The sequence below is a fragment of the Heloderma suspectum genome, chromosome 3, assembly GCF_057233095.1.
Source record: "Heloderma suspectum isolate Gila_16-S chromosome 3, 16-S_ref, whole genome shotgun sequence".
Lineage (NCBI taxonomy): Eukaryota > Metazoa > Chordata > Lepidosauria > Squamata > Helodermatidae > Heloderma > Heloderma suspectum.
The window spans coordinates 30,430,477-30,447,064 of NC_139460.1; the positions used below are offsets into that span (position 1 = coordinate 30,430,477).

Below are 16,588 nucleotides of genomic sequence, written 5' to 3' on the forward strand. Positions count from 1 at the left end.
GCTGCGGGCCATACAATGGCCGTGGTGGTGAGAAGCAGTAGATGCCACTGCCTACTTGCTCAGTGGATCTCTGCCGGTCAAGCACAAAGGTAGGACTGAGGAGGAGGAGGAGCAAGCGCAGCAGGTGACCAGCGGAGGCTGGTGGCTCCGATTTCAGTGGGGCTGTAAACCCACTCTGGGTTTCAGTCAAAACCAGCCAGAGCACTAACGGAGCTATCCAAGGTGCTGCATCCAATCCTCCGCCACCCTTGCACCAATGGCAGTGATGGCATATGCCTACACCAGCATTTATCAAACAACATTAAACAACTAAGTTGTTCAACATTAAACAACTAAGGGCGCAATCCTATGGCCACTAGACATTGGCTAGACGGCCATAGGACTGTTTGGTTTCCGGGAAACCACCTCCCCTCCCCCGCTGCTTCGTAGGTGCTGTGGATCATCCCCACGCTCTGCGCTTGTGTAAACAGCATGGAGTGGGGCAAAAGGGGGCATTCTCAGGGGCAGGGAGTGCATACATGCTGGTACGATGCTCCCTATGCGTCGTCCAGCCTCCCCCACCCTGTCCTGAGGTCCCACGGCTAGACAGCCGAAATCGGCCATTTAGCCACGAATGCAGGGCGGCTGGAGCATGGAGAAGATCCCCTCTATGCTCCAACTGCCCTGCATGGATAGGAGTTCGGAGGTGGCCGCCTACCCCAACAGGATTGCTTCCTTAGTAAGGATTGCTCCCTTAGTAAGGATTGCTCCCTTAGTAAGGAATGAAATTTTGCTCTTGATATGAATTAGTATTATCCTTGCCTTTGTATAAGTAGCATACTGTGAAAAGGTTGGTGAGACTTTCTTCTAGGTAAAAAAAGGTAAAGGTGTCCCCAACCAGTCGTGTCCGACTCTAGGGTGCGGTGCTCATCCCCGTTTCTAAGCCGAAGAGCCAGCTCTGTCCGAAGACGCTTCCGTGGTCATGTGGCCAGCATGACTGAACACCGAGGTGCACGGAACGCTGTTACCTTTCCCACCGAGGCGGTACCTATTTATCTACTTGCAATTTCTTGCTTTCGAACTGCTAGGCTGGCAGGAGCTGGGACTGAATACGGGAGCTCACTCCGTCACGCGGCACTCGGGTCTCGAACTGCTGTCCTGCTGACCTTCCAGTCTGCAGTTCAGCGTCTTAACCACTAAGCCACTGCGTACCCAGAGGCAAAATTTGGTTCAGAATTAATCTCGAATGGAAGGAAATATTTACAACGTAAAAAAGAACAAACAATTATAAAGTGCAAAATCCAAGGCATAAAAGGGGAACACAATTATAGAACCATTCAAGGTCCATGTAAACATTTATTTTATGCATGACTTACTGTACATGCTAAATGTCACGTAGGCAAGTTTTCAATAAACACGCTTCAAGAAACTGTTTTGACTCAATCCAAAAGCTACATATGGTACAAAAGACATTATGTGTTAGAGAATATTTCTTGTCAAAATGGCTCACATTCAAACAATACATATATAATTTTTACATTAATTGCACATTACACTAATTTGTAATGACTTGTACTTTAAAATCCTATTGGAATAGTTACAGTTGCATGAACCAGAATATAAATATATAGTTTATTAGTCATTTCAAGTACGATGAACAGCAATACTGGACAACAAAATAGTATTTAAATGCGCACACTCGACTCATATGTACACTTCTTTAACGAAGTACTCAGTATTTTAAAAATATACATTTTACGTACCATTTTTATAATGTTGATACTTGCTGAGTTAAAAAAATAAAGGGCACAAATCAGTCGATGTGCAGCACTTTTAAGTTCCACTGATTTCAACAGGGATGTCTCTAGCTTCAGTATCAGTGGGACTTTATGTGCTCATAGAAAGCAATCCACCAAACATTGCTCCAATGCAGGCTCATTCATTGTAATGGGACTCACAGAGTAGGGGAGCTGAATGGATTGAGTCCTCTAGATAATATATTAAACATTTGCCTTCCCAGTTAGACATATTTTCACATAGCATATTCAATATATCTACTAAACCTATTTACTTTTTCTCCCATTCGTCATCGTCGTCGTCTTCTTCTTCTTCTTCGTTTTTTGCAACCTGCTACAGAAACTGCCAAGTGCAAAATTTCAATTCCTGATCAATGGAAAATTGACTCCTCTACATTCAGCATAAGATATCCAGCTCTTTTCTTGCAGGGCTCTCTCATGCTATCAACAGGCATACATACATTCAAGAGATTATCTCCCCCGCCCCAATCACTGAATCGCTGTGCCAGGAAAAAAAATCTTAACTACCTTCTGCCTATTATGCAGCTATTAATGGCACAGGAGCCTGGGAGGGGGGTAGGTGGCAACTCTATTTGAGACCCTTTAGCAGATTTTCATCATTTTCTCCACTGCCATGAGGTAATTTGTTCTTTTAAGGATTTTGTGGAGGCAACCTAATTCTGCACAGTAGAAACAAGCCCAGTGATTCATGGGGCGATCAAAGCAATGTGTGTATTTAAGGATGGAAGTCAAATCAGGACATTTACAGGAATCTGCTCAGGCTCTCAATCCCAAATATTTTATAAGCTACCTAAGAAATTACAAGCCAGCATTTAAAGATTTTTTTTCTTCATCTTGTCTTATAGCCCCTCAAAGTTCTGACTCTTTATCATTCTCAGTCAGATAGTATTCATCATCTGTGGTGGTGTCAGAGTCTGAATCTGAATAATGGATAGGTCCTTCTTCATGGACATCAACCGGCTCACTTGGGGATGAGTCTTCAGCTGACTTGTTTCCCTCAGCAAAACTTGAGCTCAACAGCTCCGACCTGCTTAAGGAGCAACCCCCTTGCTTTTTCATAGAGTTCTTTAAAAGACATGGCCTCCACAACCTTCCTTCTGTGAGTGACCTCTTTATGTTATCTAAGAAAGCCTGTTGTTGTTCTTTCCCAAAAATGCCAAACTCAATTGATGGATACATCATGCGCCTAGAACCACAGGTCCTGTTACTGCCATTGTTTGCATCCCAGTTCTCATTTTCATCACAGGTCAACAGTTCAGAATAGGATTTAAACTTCCGACTGTACCTACTACCGTGACGTATCAAGTTGCTCCCAGAGGCCAGGTGATCGTGGGGTTCTTGTGTATAGGAAGTTTCAGAAAAGTGTCGTTCGCGTTGTGTTTTGCTGGGATTTACGACTGGCTCAACAGAAGGTAGGTTGAGATTTCTTAACCTGTTTAACTGCTTGATATTTTGATAGTGGTCATGTTCTGTTGGGGAAATCATCTTTTGCAGTTGACAGTTATTTGCCTTGGAATAGTTTTTAACAAGATTTGAACTTTCTTCAGATGAAAATGGGAAAAACAAAGGCTCCCCAACATTAATGTCACCTTTTTTCTTCTGGTTAGGATCTGTAACTTCATTTCTGGAGAAGGTGGGGTGATTGTTATTTTCTAAACTTTCGTCATGTGCATGGGAATTACTACTTAGGTTGGACACGATTTCTTTTGGAAATAAAACAGAGGAATTTTGCGTGGGGCCAATTTTTTTATCGCTTTGTCTGGGACTGGGACTTTCCCTTTTCTGGTTGCACAAGTTTGTAAAAGGCCTTCTAATCTCATTAGTAAGCAACAGAGTGCCCTTGTTAGTTTGCACTTTCTTATTCTCAGGTTTGTCAAGCATTGTACCATCAAATTCATCAGATAGAGAATTCTGACTCTGGTTCTCATTCCCTGTTTGCAGGAATGACTGGGGAACATCAGGTGAAATCACCATGCTGTGAAGGTTGCTGATCTTCAGAGAAGGGGCATCATTCTGTGAAAATATGTTACTTATGTGTGGCTTGGGACTCAAGCTTTTCTTACTAGAAAACTTTCGACTTGTTTTGTACATGGCTGCCAGTTTGTTTTTAATTGAAGACCTATTTTTTCTTTTCTCTATGTCACTAGCTTTATCTTTAGTACAGTCCAAGCTAAGCTTATTTTCAGTTGCTGAATGGTCAGGAAGAACCTGTCTGGTAGTTGTGACATCATCTTTAGAGTTAAGGTTCTGGTTATTTATAGAGGTTCTCACAGATCTCTGTGAATTTGTGCACATTTTGTGTTGCAAAGACTTCTGAGGCATCTCCTCTTGTTCAGTTTTTGCATACTTCAAAGCATTCCTATTTGGCTGAAGTACTGGATTAACTGTGGAAGCTGCATCCACTTGTAATGTTTGGTTCTGGAAATGTGAACACAACTTGGTCTCTGAAATGAATGCTTCATTTGTGCCATTTCTGACACTTTCAGTTTTTGGTTGCAACCCATTTCCCTTTATGGAAATAATATGGCACTTACGATGCATCCTTTCATTGACCTCTGCACTTTGTCTAATTTGCTCTTTAGCAGAGTTTACTGTGGGATCGATTTCTGGATCTTCAGTGTACTTTCCTTCCAGGTTATTACCAATCAAACAGGAAGGTGGGATATGTGGATTGTTGCTCGAGGTTCGTTCAGTAGATGGACGACTGCATGGAGGGTTCTCTTTTTTAGCATTCATTGCAGAAGAAGCTGCAGCAAGATTCCCTAAAGAGCTTTTGGCGTTTGTGGAGTTCAATGACTTGAGGTTAAATGGTGTGCCAATTTTTGACCCTTCCTTCAATGGAGAAGGGCACCTGCCAATATGCACACTGACCACTGCATTGGTAGTAGTGTTAACAGATTCATCCGCTGTTACACTGGGTTTGGGGTCACCCAGAGGACTACCTGATGTTACCTTGTCAGAAAACACAAGTGCTGGAGTGTCTGTTGGCAATCTCATTTCTTCTTCTCTGTTATGTACCATAGTTTGTGACTGGGAAGCACCTGAGCTCTCCACAATGGGATTTCGTATATGCAGACCTTCATCATCTGAAGTGTTTGAGTTCTGTTGTATACTGGCAGTAGTAGCCATTTCACCAGAAGAATCTGCCTTTTCTAAGCTGGAAGAAAAAGCTACAGCTGCTAACCCAATACGAACTTCATATTTCTTTTGAGGGAGCTGAGATTTCCCTGTGAGTGGTGAAGAATTTGTGTCCTTCTTGTTATCATCTAAAAAGAGGTTGCACAACATCCTTGGATGTTTCCGTGGTAAGGTATAATACACTGAAATCAACTCATGGTATTTTACATTATCTTCCTCTATGCTAACTGTAAGTGTACTGGTAGTTTTGTATTGCTTTAAAGGATTTCCTGCATCCATTTCTTCACACTCAGAAGGCATCGACATTTCAGTTTTGTCTGCACTGCATATAACGGCGCCTTTTTCTGATGTGCTGGCAATTGTATTGGTAGCAGGTAAGAGGTGCTTAGGATCTTGGGTTAACTGCAAATAGTAGTCTTCAGTCTGTGGATTTTTTTGGCCGGTGACATCTTTGGACGATGGGTTTAAGGACGAACTGGCTGGACTTAGCGAGATTTTATGTCCCTTATTTGAATAAATGTTTTCAGTTCTATCTGATACAAGTGTTTCTAAATCATCCCCCGTAGTTATCCTGTTTTTGAATGGGGTTTGCCTTATAGGGTGAGAGATAGGCTTCTCTGATATAACACTACCAGCAATACTAGCTGATTTTCTAGGTAAAGTGTAATAAGTTATAGGAGATTTGGGAGGGCTGTTACTGGGAGAGCCAGTGACGCTGTTGCTAGTTGCATGTCTAACAAATGTATTACGCTTGTGGATATTTTTAGTGCAAGAATCTGATAATTCATCATTTGCAAGTATTTGGGGGCCTCTGCTGGAAACAGGTGAATGAGTATTATTAGGTGTCCTTCTGTCCATAAAAGCTCTCAAGGCTTCTGACTGATGCCCCCGTTGATGCAAGCTCTGAAGAATTGATGCCCTTGTGCTATTAGCAGTTAACCGAGGGGGAGGGGTTTGATCAAGATCACTGTTTCTGGCACAATCAAATTCATTTCTTTGTCCATTTCTGTTGTGAACGTTTGAAAAATAATGTTTGAAAAATGATTTGGTCTGCCTTTGTGAATTTAATGAGAGAGGTGGCTTAAGGGACGTACAGTCTTGTGGGTCAGCTGCAGAAGAGTTTGTAGAAGACATCTGAGATTCTGTTGAACTATTTGTGTCAACTTGTCCAGAAACTAGTTTTAATGTCTCTTCTTTAATGTTTCCATTGTCCAATTTACTTAATTTGTTAGCACCCCTCACCTCTTCTGAGGCACGTGTTTTAAAGTTTTTCTTGGCTTGAAAATGTTTAATGAAAGTCTTTGACGGGTTTTGGCTAGCTCCAGTGGATATATTTTGTGTTTGTACTGGATATTCTGTTGGGTGCTTTTGAACAGATAAGCCATATGCTGGGCACCTCTGTATACCCTTTGCATGCTTGAGAAACAATTTCTCTGTTGCACCTTCTGGATGATCCATGCTCCTCATGTATTCCAATACACGGTTTTGAGCATCACTCTCACACTGCCATAATCCGGGTTTTTTTGCATAGGCACTTTGCCAATAACTCAGATTAGTTGGAATCCTTTCAGAGTCTGCATCAGGGGGAAGAAAGACTTCATCACTGTAACGGCAGTGGCTGTTGGGCCTGAAAAGCTGCTCCTCTGTTCTTCCAGGAGGAAAACTCTTGCGGGGCAGGTTCATCCTGCCATGAAACGATGGGTATCTGTAGCGAGGTTTTGAACTGTTACTTTCCATCTGATGTAATAAATAATTCTCCCGATCGGCAAAACACAGAGGGTCTTTATGTCTGTCAGCAAATATGGAATGAGGCGTATTTGGCACTGCTCTTGTGTAATTAAGTTTTGATCTGTAAAATTCATATCTTGTATTCTCCTGTGGAGAACAAGGGTATGTATCTTCAAATGTTGGGCCAAGTTCCATTAACGACCGTGTCCTAAGAATTCGGTCTGGATATAGTGGACGTTCAGATGATGATGGTGTATTCCATACAATAGATGATAGGGGAGTCCGCCTGGGATGGTGATGATAGTTCCTTTCCGTGAAGTCTCTGTTGCTTTCCAAAAGATGCTCCAGGCTAGCTGTAGAAAGCTGGTCAACAGATGTCAAAGATTCGTGGCTTGCAAGAGAAGACAAAGAATAGCTTCTGCTAACTGTATTTTTGGGCATGGAGTCCTTATGTCCAAATCCACTAGTGTGTGGTCCCAAAGGAAGTTGCAAGCTACCTTCTGAGGAACGTCCAAAAGAACGAGTAGAATACCCTCTCTTCAGGGTAGGACATGGTCTGTCATAAGCATTCCCATAGGTATAATCTTCTGCATGGTGCCTTTTTAGGTATGTATCATAAAGCACTCTTGGTCTGAAGAACGTTTTGTGTTCATCTTTAGCTCTCAGTGTCCTTCTTCCATCTGACAAAAACATGCTCCTGTCACTTCCCTGCATTCCTCCAAGGAAACTTGCTCGAGGAACACTGGGATAATGACTGATTTCTGATGCTTTGGAGCTGTAGTCAGCTGAACTCTTCCTGTTCAAAGCATCTCGGCATTGTTCCTGTGCCAGCTGATCATCCAGATTGCCCAAAACTGGAGAGAAAGAGAGAAACAGTTATGGCGGAGACAAATCAACCTGTTATTTGTACCGTCAAATCCTTGGGTAACCCACCCCAGATATCAGGTTAAATTGACTGTTCCAAATCTTTGAAGAAAATTGCAGCTGAGAAAGACAAAACTAATCACGGTGAACAACTGTCGTTTTGGACAAATGCAGGTTTGAACTGGCCTTTTAGAATTGCCCCCCTCCCCCAAACATACTACTTCTATCAAGTGCTACAGCAATAAAAGGCCTTTAATTTTTCATTCAGAGTCCGCACTCATTTAAGTTTAATTCTTAAGAAGAATTAAGCTGAATTCTTCTTAAGTTTATGCTCTCTAGAACAAAGGGGAGGAATAGGTAATGTCTGGTCCTCAATTACTTTATTCATACACAACATCACACCTATCCCAGCATACCTCAACGAACTACTCCCCCTACACACAGTTCATGTTTCTTTAGCGACCCGTTTCTCCCCTCAGCATTCTGCTGAATCTCTTCTCAGTGTACAATTCTTCACCCATTCCCAGTCAGCCTCTTCTTACCATCTCCCCCTTTCACAATCCACGTTTTGCGGCTCTCCCTTTCCTGGGGACAATGGGAAGTATCCTATGCTGCCTGTATGCCAGCAGGACTGACCAGCTGGAAGATAGTGGTTCCTGATGCATCCAGAAAGAGCAGAAATGCTTGTTTCCGGAAAAGACTCCCTTCTGGGAGCTCCTCTGACCTGTCCTGATCTGGAAACAAATGTTTCCTCTTGTTTGCGGTATGGCTTTTGGGAGTGCTTTCCTGTTGCGCTAGCAGTGAGTCAGGTGGGCGCAACAGAACTGTGGAGGCAATGCTGGCTCCAGGTTTTTGAGGACCCTTTGTCAAGATACCCTCAATGGGCCCCTAGCCTCAGTGAGTCTACTTACTCATTGCCACTGGCACCAGCTGCAAGTGCTCCTCATCCTCTTTCTCATCACTGCTATCACTAGCTTGCTTGACAGGAGGAGAGCCAGTGAGCAAGCACAAGGCTGGTGAACAAGCAGGCTGCAATGGTGGAGAGCAGGAGCAACTCCAGAGGGCTCTTATCAGTGGGCCCCTGCTGGGATGTGGGTTCTTGGCAGGTGCACAACCATGCCTACCCTTGATGGCGTCCCTGAGTGGAGGTGCAGTGGCAGTATTGGATACCACCCAATGCAGCCATTTTCTCTATCTCAGCTGTCTCAGTCTGAGGCATATGTGGAGGGAGGGGAGTAATGAGGTTAGGTCAAGCATATATGCACAGGAGCAGGAGGCTTCTTCAGTCTCTTTCAAGCCACATATGCTCTAGGAATGCTGTGGCAGCTGGTCTATCCTGCTCATCGCAGTAGCAGCTAGAATGGAGGGCTTTTAAAATGTGTTTAATACTTAAGCTTGATGAATCACTCATCTGAAGAAACGACCTGTTAGGGGTACAGTGAATGGCATGGACACCTAATGAGCTAATGCAGCATAGTGGCGAAGACTGAAATTTGATCCAGGAATTTCCAAGTTCAAATCTTGCCTCTGTTGTAGACTCATAGGTGACCTTCGGCAAGCTATTATCACACAGCCTCAGCTCCCTCATCTGCAATATGGGGATAATACTACTGACCTACCTGAGTTAATGTATGTGAAGCTCATCAGCACTCTAAAGCACTATATAAATGCTAATTACTGCTACTGGATTTTGGTTGTGATGCAGTTAGTCACAAGCAACACAACCCCATTTCGCTACCACACCTGTGTCATTTTGCAAACCTTTTATTTTTAGGCGGGGTTGTTTGATTGTTGGATACTTGTGTGAAGATGTGCCCTGCCGTGTACAATCTGTGTGGGAGTGCACAACTATCCAGATTTTTTTTAATGGTCAACAGCTCTTCTCCTACAACAATGCCTGTACCATTCTGAGAACCTTTGGTTCTATTATTTATCCACGTATTTTAGTACTCTTGGTATTGTAACTTATAAACTAGGGCAGACAGATAGATAATAACATTTACCACCTTTTTGCAGTTATAGTAATTTGTAGACTTCTGCCCCAAACATCTCAGTATTGGACAGTTTACTGCTGATTTGGGGATGGGTGGGTTATACAATATATATTATTTAATCAGGCTTCTGGGGTGGGGTGAGGGGATTCCTTCTGGTGCCCTTGCCACCTGAGGTGAATTGGGTGGCAACTGGAGACAGGGCCTTCTTAGTGGTGGCAGCTTATTTATAGAACTCCCTCCCTAAACAAGGCTAACCTGGTACTACACAGTTATCTTTTTTATCCCAGACTCAGATGTTTTTAATTCTCCCAGGCCTTTTAAGTTTACTGTTTTTAGCTGCTGCTTGTGGGTCACACCATGATTTTTGTTGCACATTTTGTATTTTTATCCTGATTTTATTACTCTGTAAACTACCCAGGAACGACTGCTGAAAGGCAGTATATAAATTCTAAAAAAAGCAAGCCAACCAACCACGTTATTTGGCTCTACAAAATAATGGATGGGCTAATGAGTTATAGCAATGGCCATTGTAAATCTCTTAAGAACTTGAGAGCTCAGTTGCCTGTCAACAAAAAGTTGTACATTAGCCTCCTAAACAGAGGTTAAACATTCAGTCTTATTGGCAGTTCGAATGCTTTATGGAACTGCAAGAATGCAGTGAGGGTGATTTACAAAGAGTACTTTCACCCCCAGGCATAACAAATGTAATGACAGTTTTTTGAGCTGCTTACATCCACCTGCACAGCCCAGTTCTCAAATGTAACACCCACACTAATTTGTGGGCATTTTTAAAAAATACCACGTTGTCATATTCTCCCTCTAGCACCTCCTATTTAAAAACTAGAAGCTATTTCACACATCTTCAGCAAAGGAGATCATTACCTTGTCGTGGTGCTGGAGCTTGAGCACCTCAATGACATCATGAGCTAAACCGTGAAGGGACACCCAAGACGGGAAGGTCATGGCAGAGAGGTCAGACTAAATATGATCCCTGGGGAAGGAAACGGCAACCCACCCCAGTATTCTTGCCATGAAAACTAAATGGATCAGTACAACCAGAGATATGTCGGTATACCATCGGAAGATAGGACTCCTAGGTTGGAAGATGGTCAAAATGCTACTGGGGAGGAACAGAGGATAAGTTCAACTAGCCCCAGATGTGATGATGCAGCTAGCTCAAAGCTGAAAGGACAGCTAGCAGCCGATGGTGCTGGTGGCGAATGACGAATCCGGTGTTCTAAAGATCAACACACCATAGGAACCTGGAATGTAAGATCTATGAGCCAGGGCAAATTGGATGTGGTTATTGGGGAGAAGTCAAGATTAAATATCGACATTTTGGGTGTCAGTGAACTGAAATGGACTGGAATGGGCCACTTCACATCAAATGACCACCAGATCTACTACTGTGGACAAGAGGACCACAGAAGAAATGGAGTAGCCTTCATAATTCATAATCAAGTGGCTAAAGCAGTGCTTGGATACAATCCAAAAAATGACAGAATGATCTCAATTCGAATTCAGGATAAGCCAATTAACATCACAGTGATTCAAATATACGCCCCAACCACAGATGCTGAAGAAGCAGAAGTAGATCAGTTCTGTGAGGATCTGCAGCACCTACTGGATAATATGCCAAAAAAAGATGTTATTTTCATTACAGGAGACTGGAATGCTAAGGTGGGGAGTCAAACGACACCTGGAATTACAGGCAAGCATGGTCTGGGAGAACAAAATGAAGCAGGACATAGGCTGATCGAATTTTGCCAAGACAACTCATTGTGCATAACAAACACTCTCTTCCAACAACCTAAGAGATGACTTTATACATGGACTTCACGAGACGGTCGACACCGAAATCAGATTGACTACATCCTTTGTAGCCAAAGCTGGCGGATATCTATGCAGTTGGTAAAAACACAACCTGGAGCTGATTGTAGTTCAGATCACGAACTTCTTATTGCACAATTTAGGATCAGACTCAAGAGAATAGGGAAGACCCACAGATCAGTTCGATATGAGCTCACCAATATTCCTCATGAATATGCAGTGGAGGTGAAGAACAGATTTAAGGGACTAGATTTAGTAGATAGGGTCCTGGAAGAGCTATGGACAGAAGTTCGCAACATTGTTCAGGAGGCGGCAACAAAAAACATCCCAAAGAAAAAGAAAACAAAGAAGGCAAGATGGCTGTCTGCTGAGACACTGGAAGCAGCCCAAGAAAGAAGGAAAGCAAAAAGCAACAGTGAAAGTGGGAGATATGCCCAATTAAATGCAAAATTCCAGAGGTTAGCCAGAAGAGATAAGGAATTATTTTTAAACAAGCAATGCGCGGAGGCAGAAGAAGATAATAGAATAGGAAGGACAAGAGACCTCTTCCAGAAAATTAGAAACATCGGAGGTAAATTCCAGGCAAAAATGGGTATGATCAAAAACAAAAATGGCAAGGACCTAACAGAAGCAGAAGAGATCAAGAAAAGGTGGCAAGAATATACGGAAGATCTGTATAGGAAGGATAATAATATCAGGGATAGATTTGACGGTGTGGTCAGTGAGCTAGAGCCAGACATCCTGAAGAGTGAGGTTGAATGGGCCTTAAGAAGCATTGCTAATAACATGGCAGCAGGAGATGACGGTATCCCAGCTGAAGTGTTTAAAATCTTGCAAGACGATGCTGTCAAGGTGATGCATGCCATATGCCTGCAAATTTGGAAAACACAAGAATGACCAAAAGATTGGAAAAAATAGACCTATATCCCCATACCAAAAAAGGGAAGCACCACAGAATGTTCAAACAGTGGCACTTATTTCTCATGCCAGTAAGGTAATGCTCAAGATCTTGCAAGGTAGACTCCAGCAATTCATGGAACGAGAATTGCCAGATGTACAAGCTGGGTTTAGAAAAGGCAGAGGAACTAGAGACCAAATTGCCAATATCCGCTGGATAATGGAGAAAGCCAGGGAGTTTCAGAAAAACATCTATTTCTGTTTTATTGACTATTCTAAAGGCTTTGACTGTGCGGATCATCACAAATTGTGGCAAGTTCTTGGTGGTATGGGGATACCAAGTCATCTTGTCTGCCTCCTGAGGAATCTGTATAACGACCAAGTAGCAACGGTAAGAACAGACCATGGAACAACGGACTGGTTTAAAACTGGGAAAAGAGTACGGCAGGGTTGTATACTCTCACCCTACCTATTCAACCTGTACGCAGAACACATCATGCGACATGCTAGGCTGGATGAAGCCAAGGCTGGAGTTAAAATCGCTGGAAGAAACATTAACAATCTCCGATATGCAGATGATACCACTTTGATGGCTGAAAGTGAGGAGAAGCTGAGGAACCTCATGATGAAGGTGAAAGAAGAAAGTGCAAAAGCTGGGTTGCAGTTCAACCTCAAAAAAACCAAGATTATGGCAACCAGCTTGATTGAGAACTGGCAAATAGAGGGAGAAAAAGTGGAGGCAGTGACAGACTTTGTCTTTCTAGGTGCAAAGATTACTGCAGATGCTGACTGCAGCCAAGAAATCAGATTTACTTCTTGGGAGGACAGCAATGACAAATCTTGATAAAATAGTGAAGAGCAGAGACATCACACTGACAACAAAGGTCCGCATAGTGAAAGCAATGGTATTCCCCCTAGTAACCTATGGCTGCGAGAGCTGGACCATAAGGAAGGCTGGGCAAAGGAAGATAGATGCCTTTGAACTGTGGTGCTGGAGGAAAATTCTGAGAGTGCCTTCGACTGCAAGAAGATTAAGCCAGTCCATACTCCAGGAAATAAAGTCAGCTGCTCACTTGAGGGAAGGATATTAAAGGCAAAACTGAAGTACTTTGGCCACATAATGAGAAGACTGGCTGCAGTCAGTGTCTGCAGTAATCTCTGCGCCTAGAAAGACAAAGTCTGTCACTGCCTCCACGTTTTCTCCCTCTATTTGCCAGTTATCAATCAAGCATATTAGCTAGTACTTTTTCAGCTGCACTGGCTGCCAGTCCATTTCCGGGCCCGATTCAAAGTGCTGGTGTTAACATTCAAAGCCCTTAACAGCTTGGGGCCAGGTTACCTGAAGGATCGCCTCCTCCCATATGTGCCTGCCCGGACCTTAAGATCATTGTCAGCGGCCCTTCTCCGTGAGCCCCTGCCAAAGGAAGTGAGGCGGGTGGCTACTAGGAGGAGGGCTTTTTCTGCTGTGGCACCCTGGCTCTGGAATGAGCTCCCTAGTGAGGTTCGCCTGGCACCTACATTGTATTTCTTTCGGCGCCAGGCATTTTAGCATTTTAGCTTTCTAAATTTTTAGCTTTGCTGTTTTAAATCTGTATTTCAAACTCCTGCACTGCTGCTAGGTTTTATTGTGGTTGTATTGTTATATTGTGGTTTTAATGTTCTATATATTTTAAATTGTTTTATTGTGTGCTGTTTGGTTTTAATTTTTGTGAACTGCCCAGAGAGCTTCGGCTATTGGGCAGTATAGAAATGGAAATAAATAAATAAGAAAGAAAGAAAGAAAGAAAGAAAGAAAGAAAGAAAGACAAACAGACAGACAGACAGGCAGGCAGGCAGGCAGGCTACCCTGGAGAAGATGCTGATGCTAGGGAAAGTGGAAGGCAAAAGGGAGAGGGGCCGACTAAGGGCGAGGTGGATGGATGATATTCTGGAGGTGACAGACTCGACCTTGGGGGAGCTGGGGGTGGCGACGGCCAACAGGAAGCTCTGGCGTGGGCTGGTCCATGAAGTCACGAAGAGTCGGAAGCGACTGACCGAATATTTCACACATGCATCTCCATCATGTGATGGTAGAGAGTTGAAGGTTTCAATGTTTTTATCTACTTAATTTGGAGACCTAGCACAGTGCCAGATAGAGCTTTGAAAGTCTCCAAGAGACTGGGGTTCTTTAAATTATGGGATAGCCACTGACAAGACCTCTGGAAGGGCTGTAGCTTAGTGGTGGCAGAGCACATGGTTTGCATGAAAAAGGTCTCAGGTTCAATTCCCAGCATCACCACGTAGGGCTGGGGAAGAATTCTGCCTGAAACCTTAGAGAGCCTCTGCCAGGCAGTGGAGGAAATACTAAGCAAGATGGACCAAACGTAGTCTCCTATGTTCCTATACCTGTGTTTGCTGTCCAAACCTGGTGCACAAGTGGTATTGTTAATAGCACAATCTCAATGGATCTTGGAGTTTCTAATGCAGGGATGGGGAACGTGTGCCCCCCAGATGTTGTTGGCCTGAAACTCCCATCATCCCTCACCACTGGCTATGCTGGCTAGGGCTGATGGGAGTTGCAATGCAGCAACATCTGGAGGGCCACACATCTCCCTCCCCTATTCTAATGGAACATGAAAGAGGAGGAGGTAGCAGCAAGTATGTTGAGCCCATGCTGCAAACAGACATATGAATTCAGCATCTTTGCACTGCCAACTCCGTAGTTCTTATTCATACAGTCCTCCAAGTGGGGAAGTGGGATCTCATTCTACCCCGGGCATACCTGTCTGGCCCACTCACACTGTCACGTGGGATGTAAAGTTGGAATGGAGCCTACTATAGTGTACAGTGCACATAGGCCCTTTCTTGGTAATCCAAACACTCACCTTGCCCATATACACATAGGAGTTTTATGCAAACAGGACTTGTGAGCATTTTGTTCCTCTGAGGCGCTCTATGTTTTTTCAGGTTGGCATGAAGAAGGTTTTGAGTTCTGTGATGTACCTCTGTGGCAAGAGGTGTGGGCTTCTATGTCAAAGGAGGCACACAGCCCACAACTATTTAGGCGTCAAAGGCCACATATTGCATATGGACAATTGCAAGCACATACTGAATCATCTACATAACGCTCTCCTTCGGGCTTTGGGAGGAGCACTAGTCTCCATAACTATCTGCAGTCACAGAACAATGTAAGTGTCAGAATAAGGCCCACAAGCAAAAGTTTTGGGCACCACATACTGCAGAATGTATAAAAAGAAATTCTAAAATTGAACTGGACCCTGGCACAATGGGATGAACTGATAGAAAAATCCCTACTTTATCAATCTAGGTCACTATCTAAAACGCCGGGATTTGGGGGGATTTGTTTATCATAGATCAGCCTTTTAGTTAGCCAATACTAACTGCATCACTAATGCTGGACTGGTTCAAACATAACACCAAATCATGAGTTGGCATTATGTGAATTAGCCTTGTGCTCACACACTCCCTTCTCCCCCTCCCCTTAAGTGCACTGATTTCCCATCACCTCATTTCCAATTCAGCTGCAAACTGTAGTTTGCCACTGCATTTGAACTGGATGAACTATGGTTGTGCAGACCATAGTTTGCTTGAAAATGAAGATTGCAAATCCAGCTCAAACTTTGTTCAGATCTAACAATAAATGCTAGTTTACAATTATATCAGAAGTGAGATGGGAAGTCAGAGTGTGCAAGGGGACAAGGGAGTACAGAAGCAAAGTGCTCATTCATGTACAATTCAACCAGGGTTTGGCATTACATCTGAACCAACCCACTGAATTCAAAACATCTTTCATAATACCTTTCAATAAATCACTATCAATAGGTAGTTAATAGGTTCTCTTTTGCAGTGATCTATCTTGATTTGTCTAGTACCAAAACAGCCTCAAATTAGTCTGCTGGTTCGATGATAATCAAATCTTTGTAAAGAAGTCAGTATCTTCCATTCATGTGTAGGTAAGACTGCCAATGTTTGAAGATAAATATTGCATGAATGTTTACAATGTTTACTCCCAGATCAATGATTCAGGACAGACAAAAGGAAGTACTTCCCCAGACAATGTATAGTTAAACTATGGAATTCGCTCGCTACCAGAAAATGTAGTGATGGCCACCAACTTGGATAGCTTTAAAAGGGGATTAAACATATTCAAGGAAGATAAGGCAATCAATGGCTACTGGTCCTGATGGCTGTATGCTACCTCCAGTATCAGAGGCAGTATGCCTATGTGCACCGGTTGCTGGGGAACACGGGTGGGAGGGTGCTATTGCACTCATGTCCTGCTTGTGGGTTTCCCACTGGCAGCTAGTTGGCTACTGTGTGAACAGAATGCTGGACTAGATT

At 43.3% G+C, this 16,588-nt stretch overlaps 1 protein-coding gene across 2 annotated transcripts in view; it reads right to left on the reverse strand.

Moving 5' to 3' along the window:
• Positions 1-1,312: 1,312 nt before the first annotated feature.
• Positions 1,313-16,588, reverse strand: part of EXPH5 (exophilin 5) — a 71,642-nt gene continuing 56,366 nt past the window's right edge. For both annotated transcript variants that reach the window (XM_084842724.1, XM_084842725.1), the window contains one exon: positions 1,313-7,516. In XM_084842724.1, the coding sequence (XP_084698850.1) occupies positions 2,646-7,516 (4,871 nt within the window). In that variant the 3' untranslated portion in view covers positions 1,313-2,645. The remainder of the gene's footprint in view (positions 7,517-16,588) is intronic.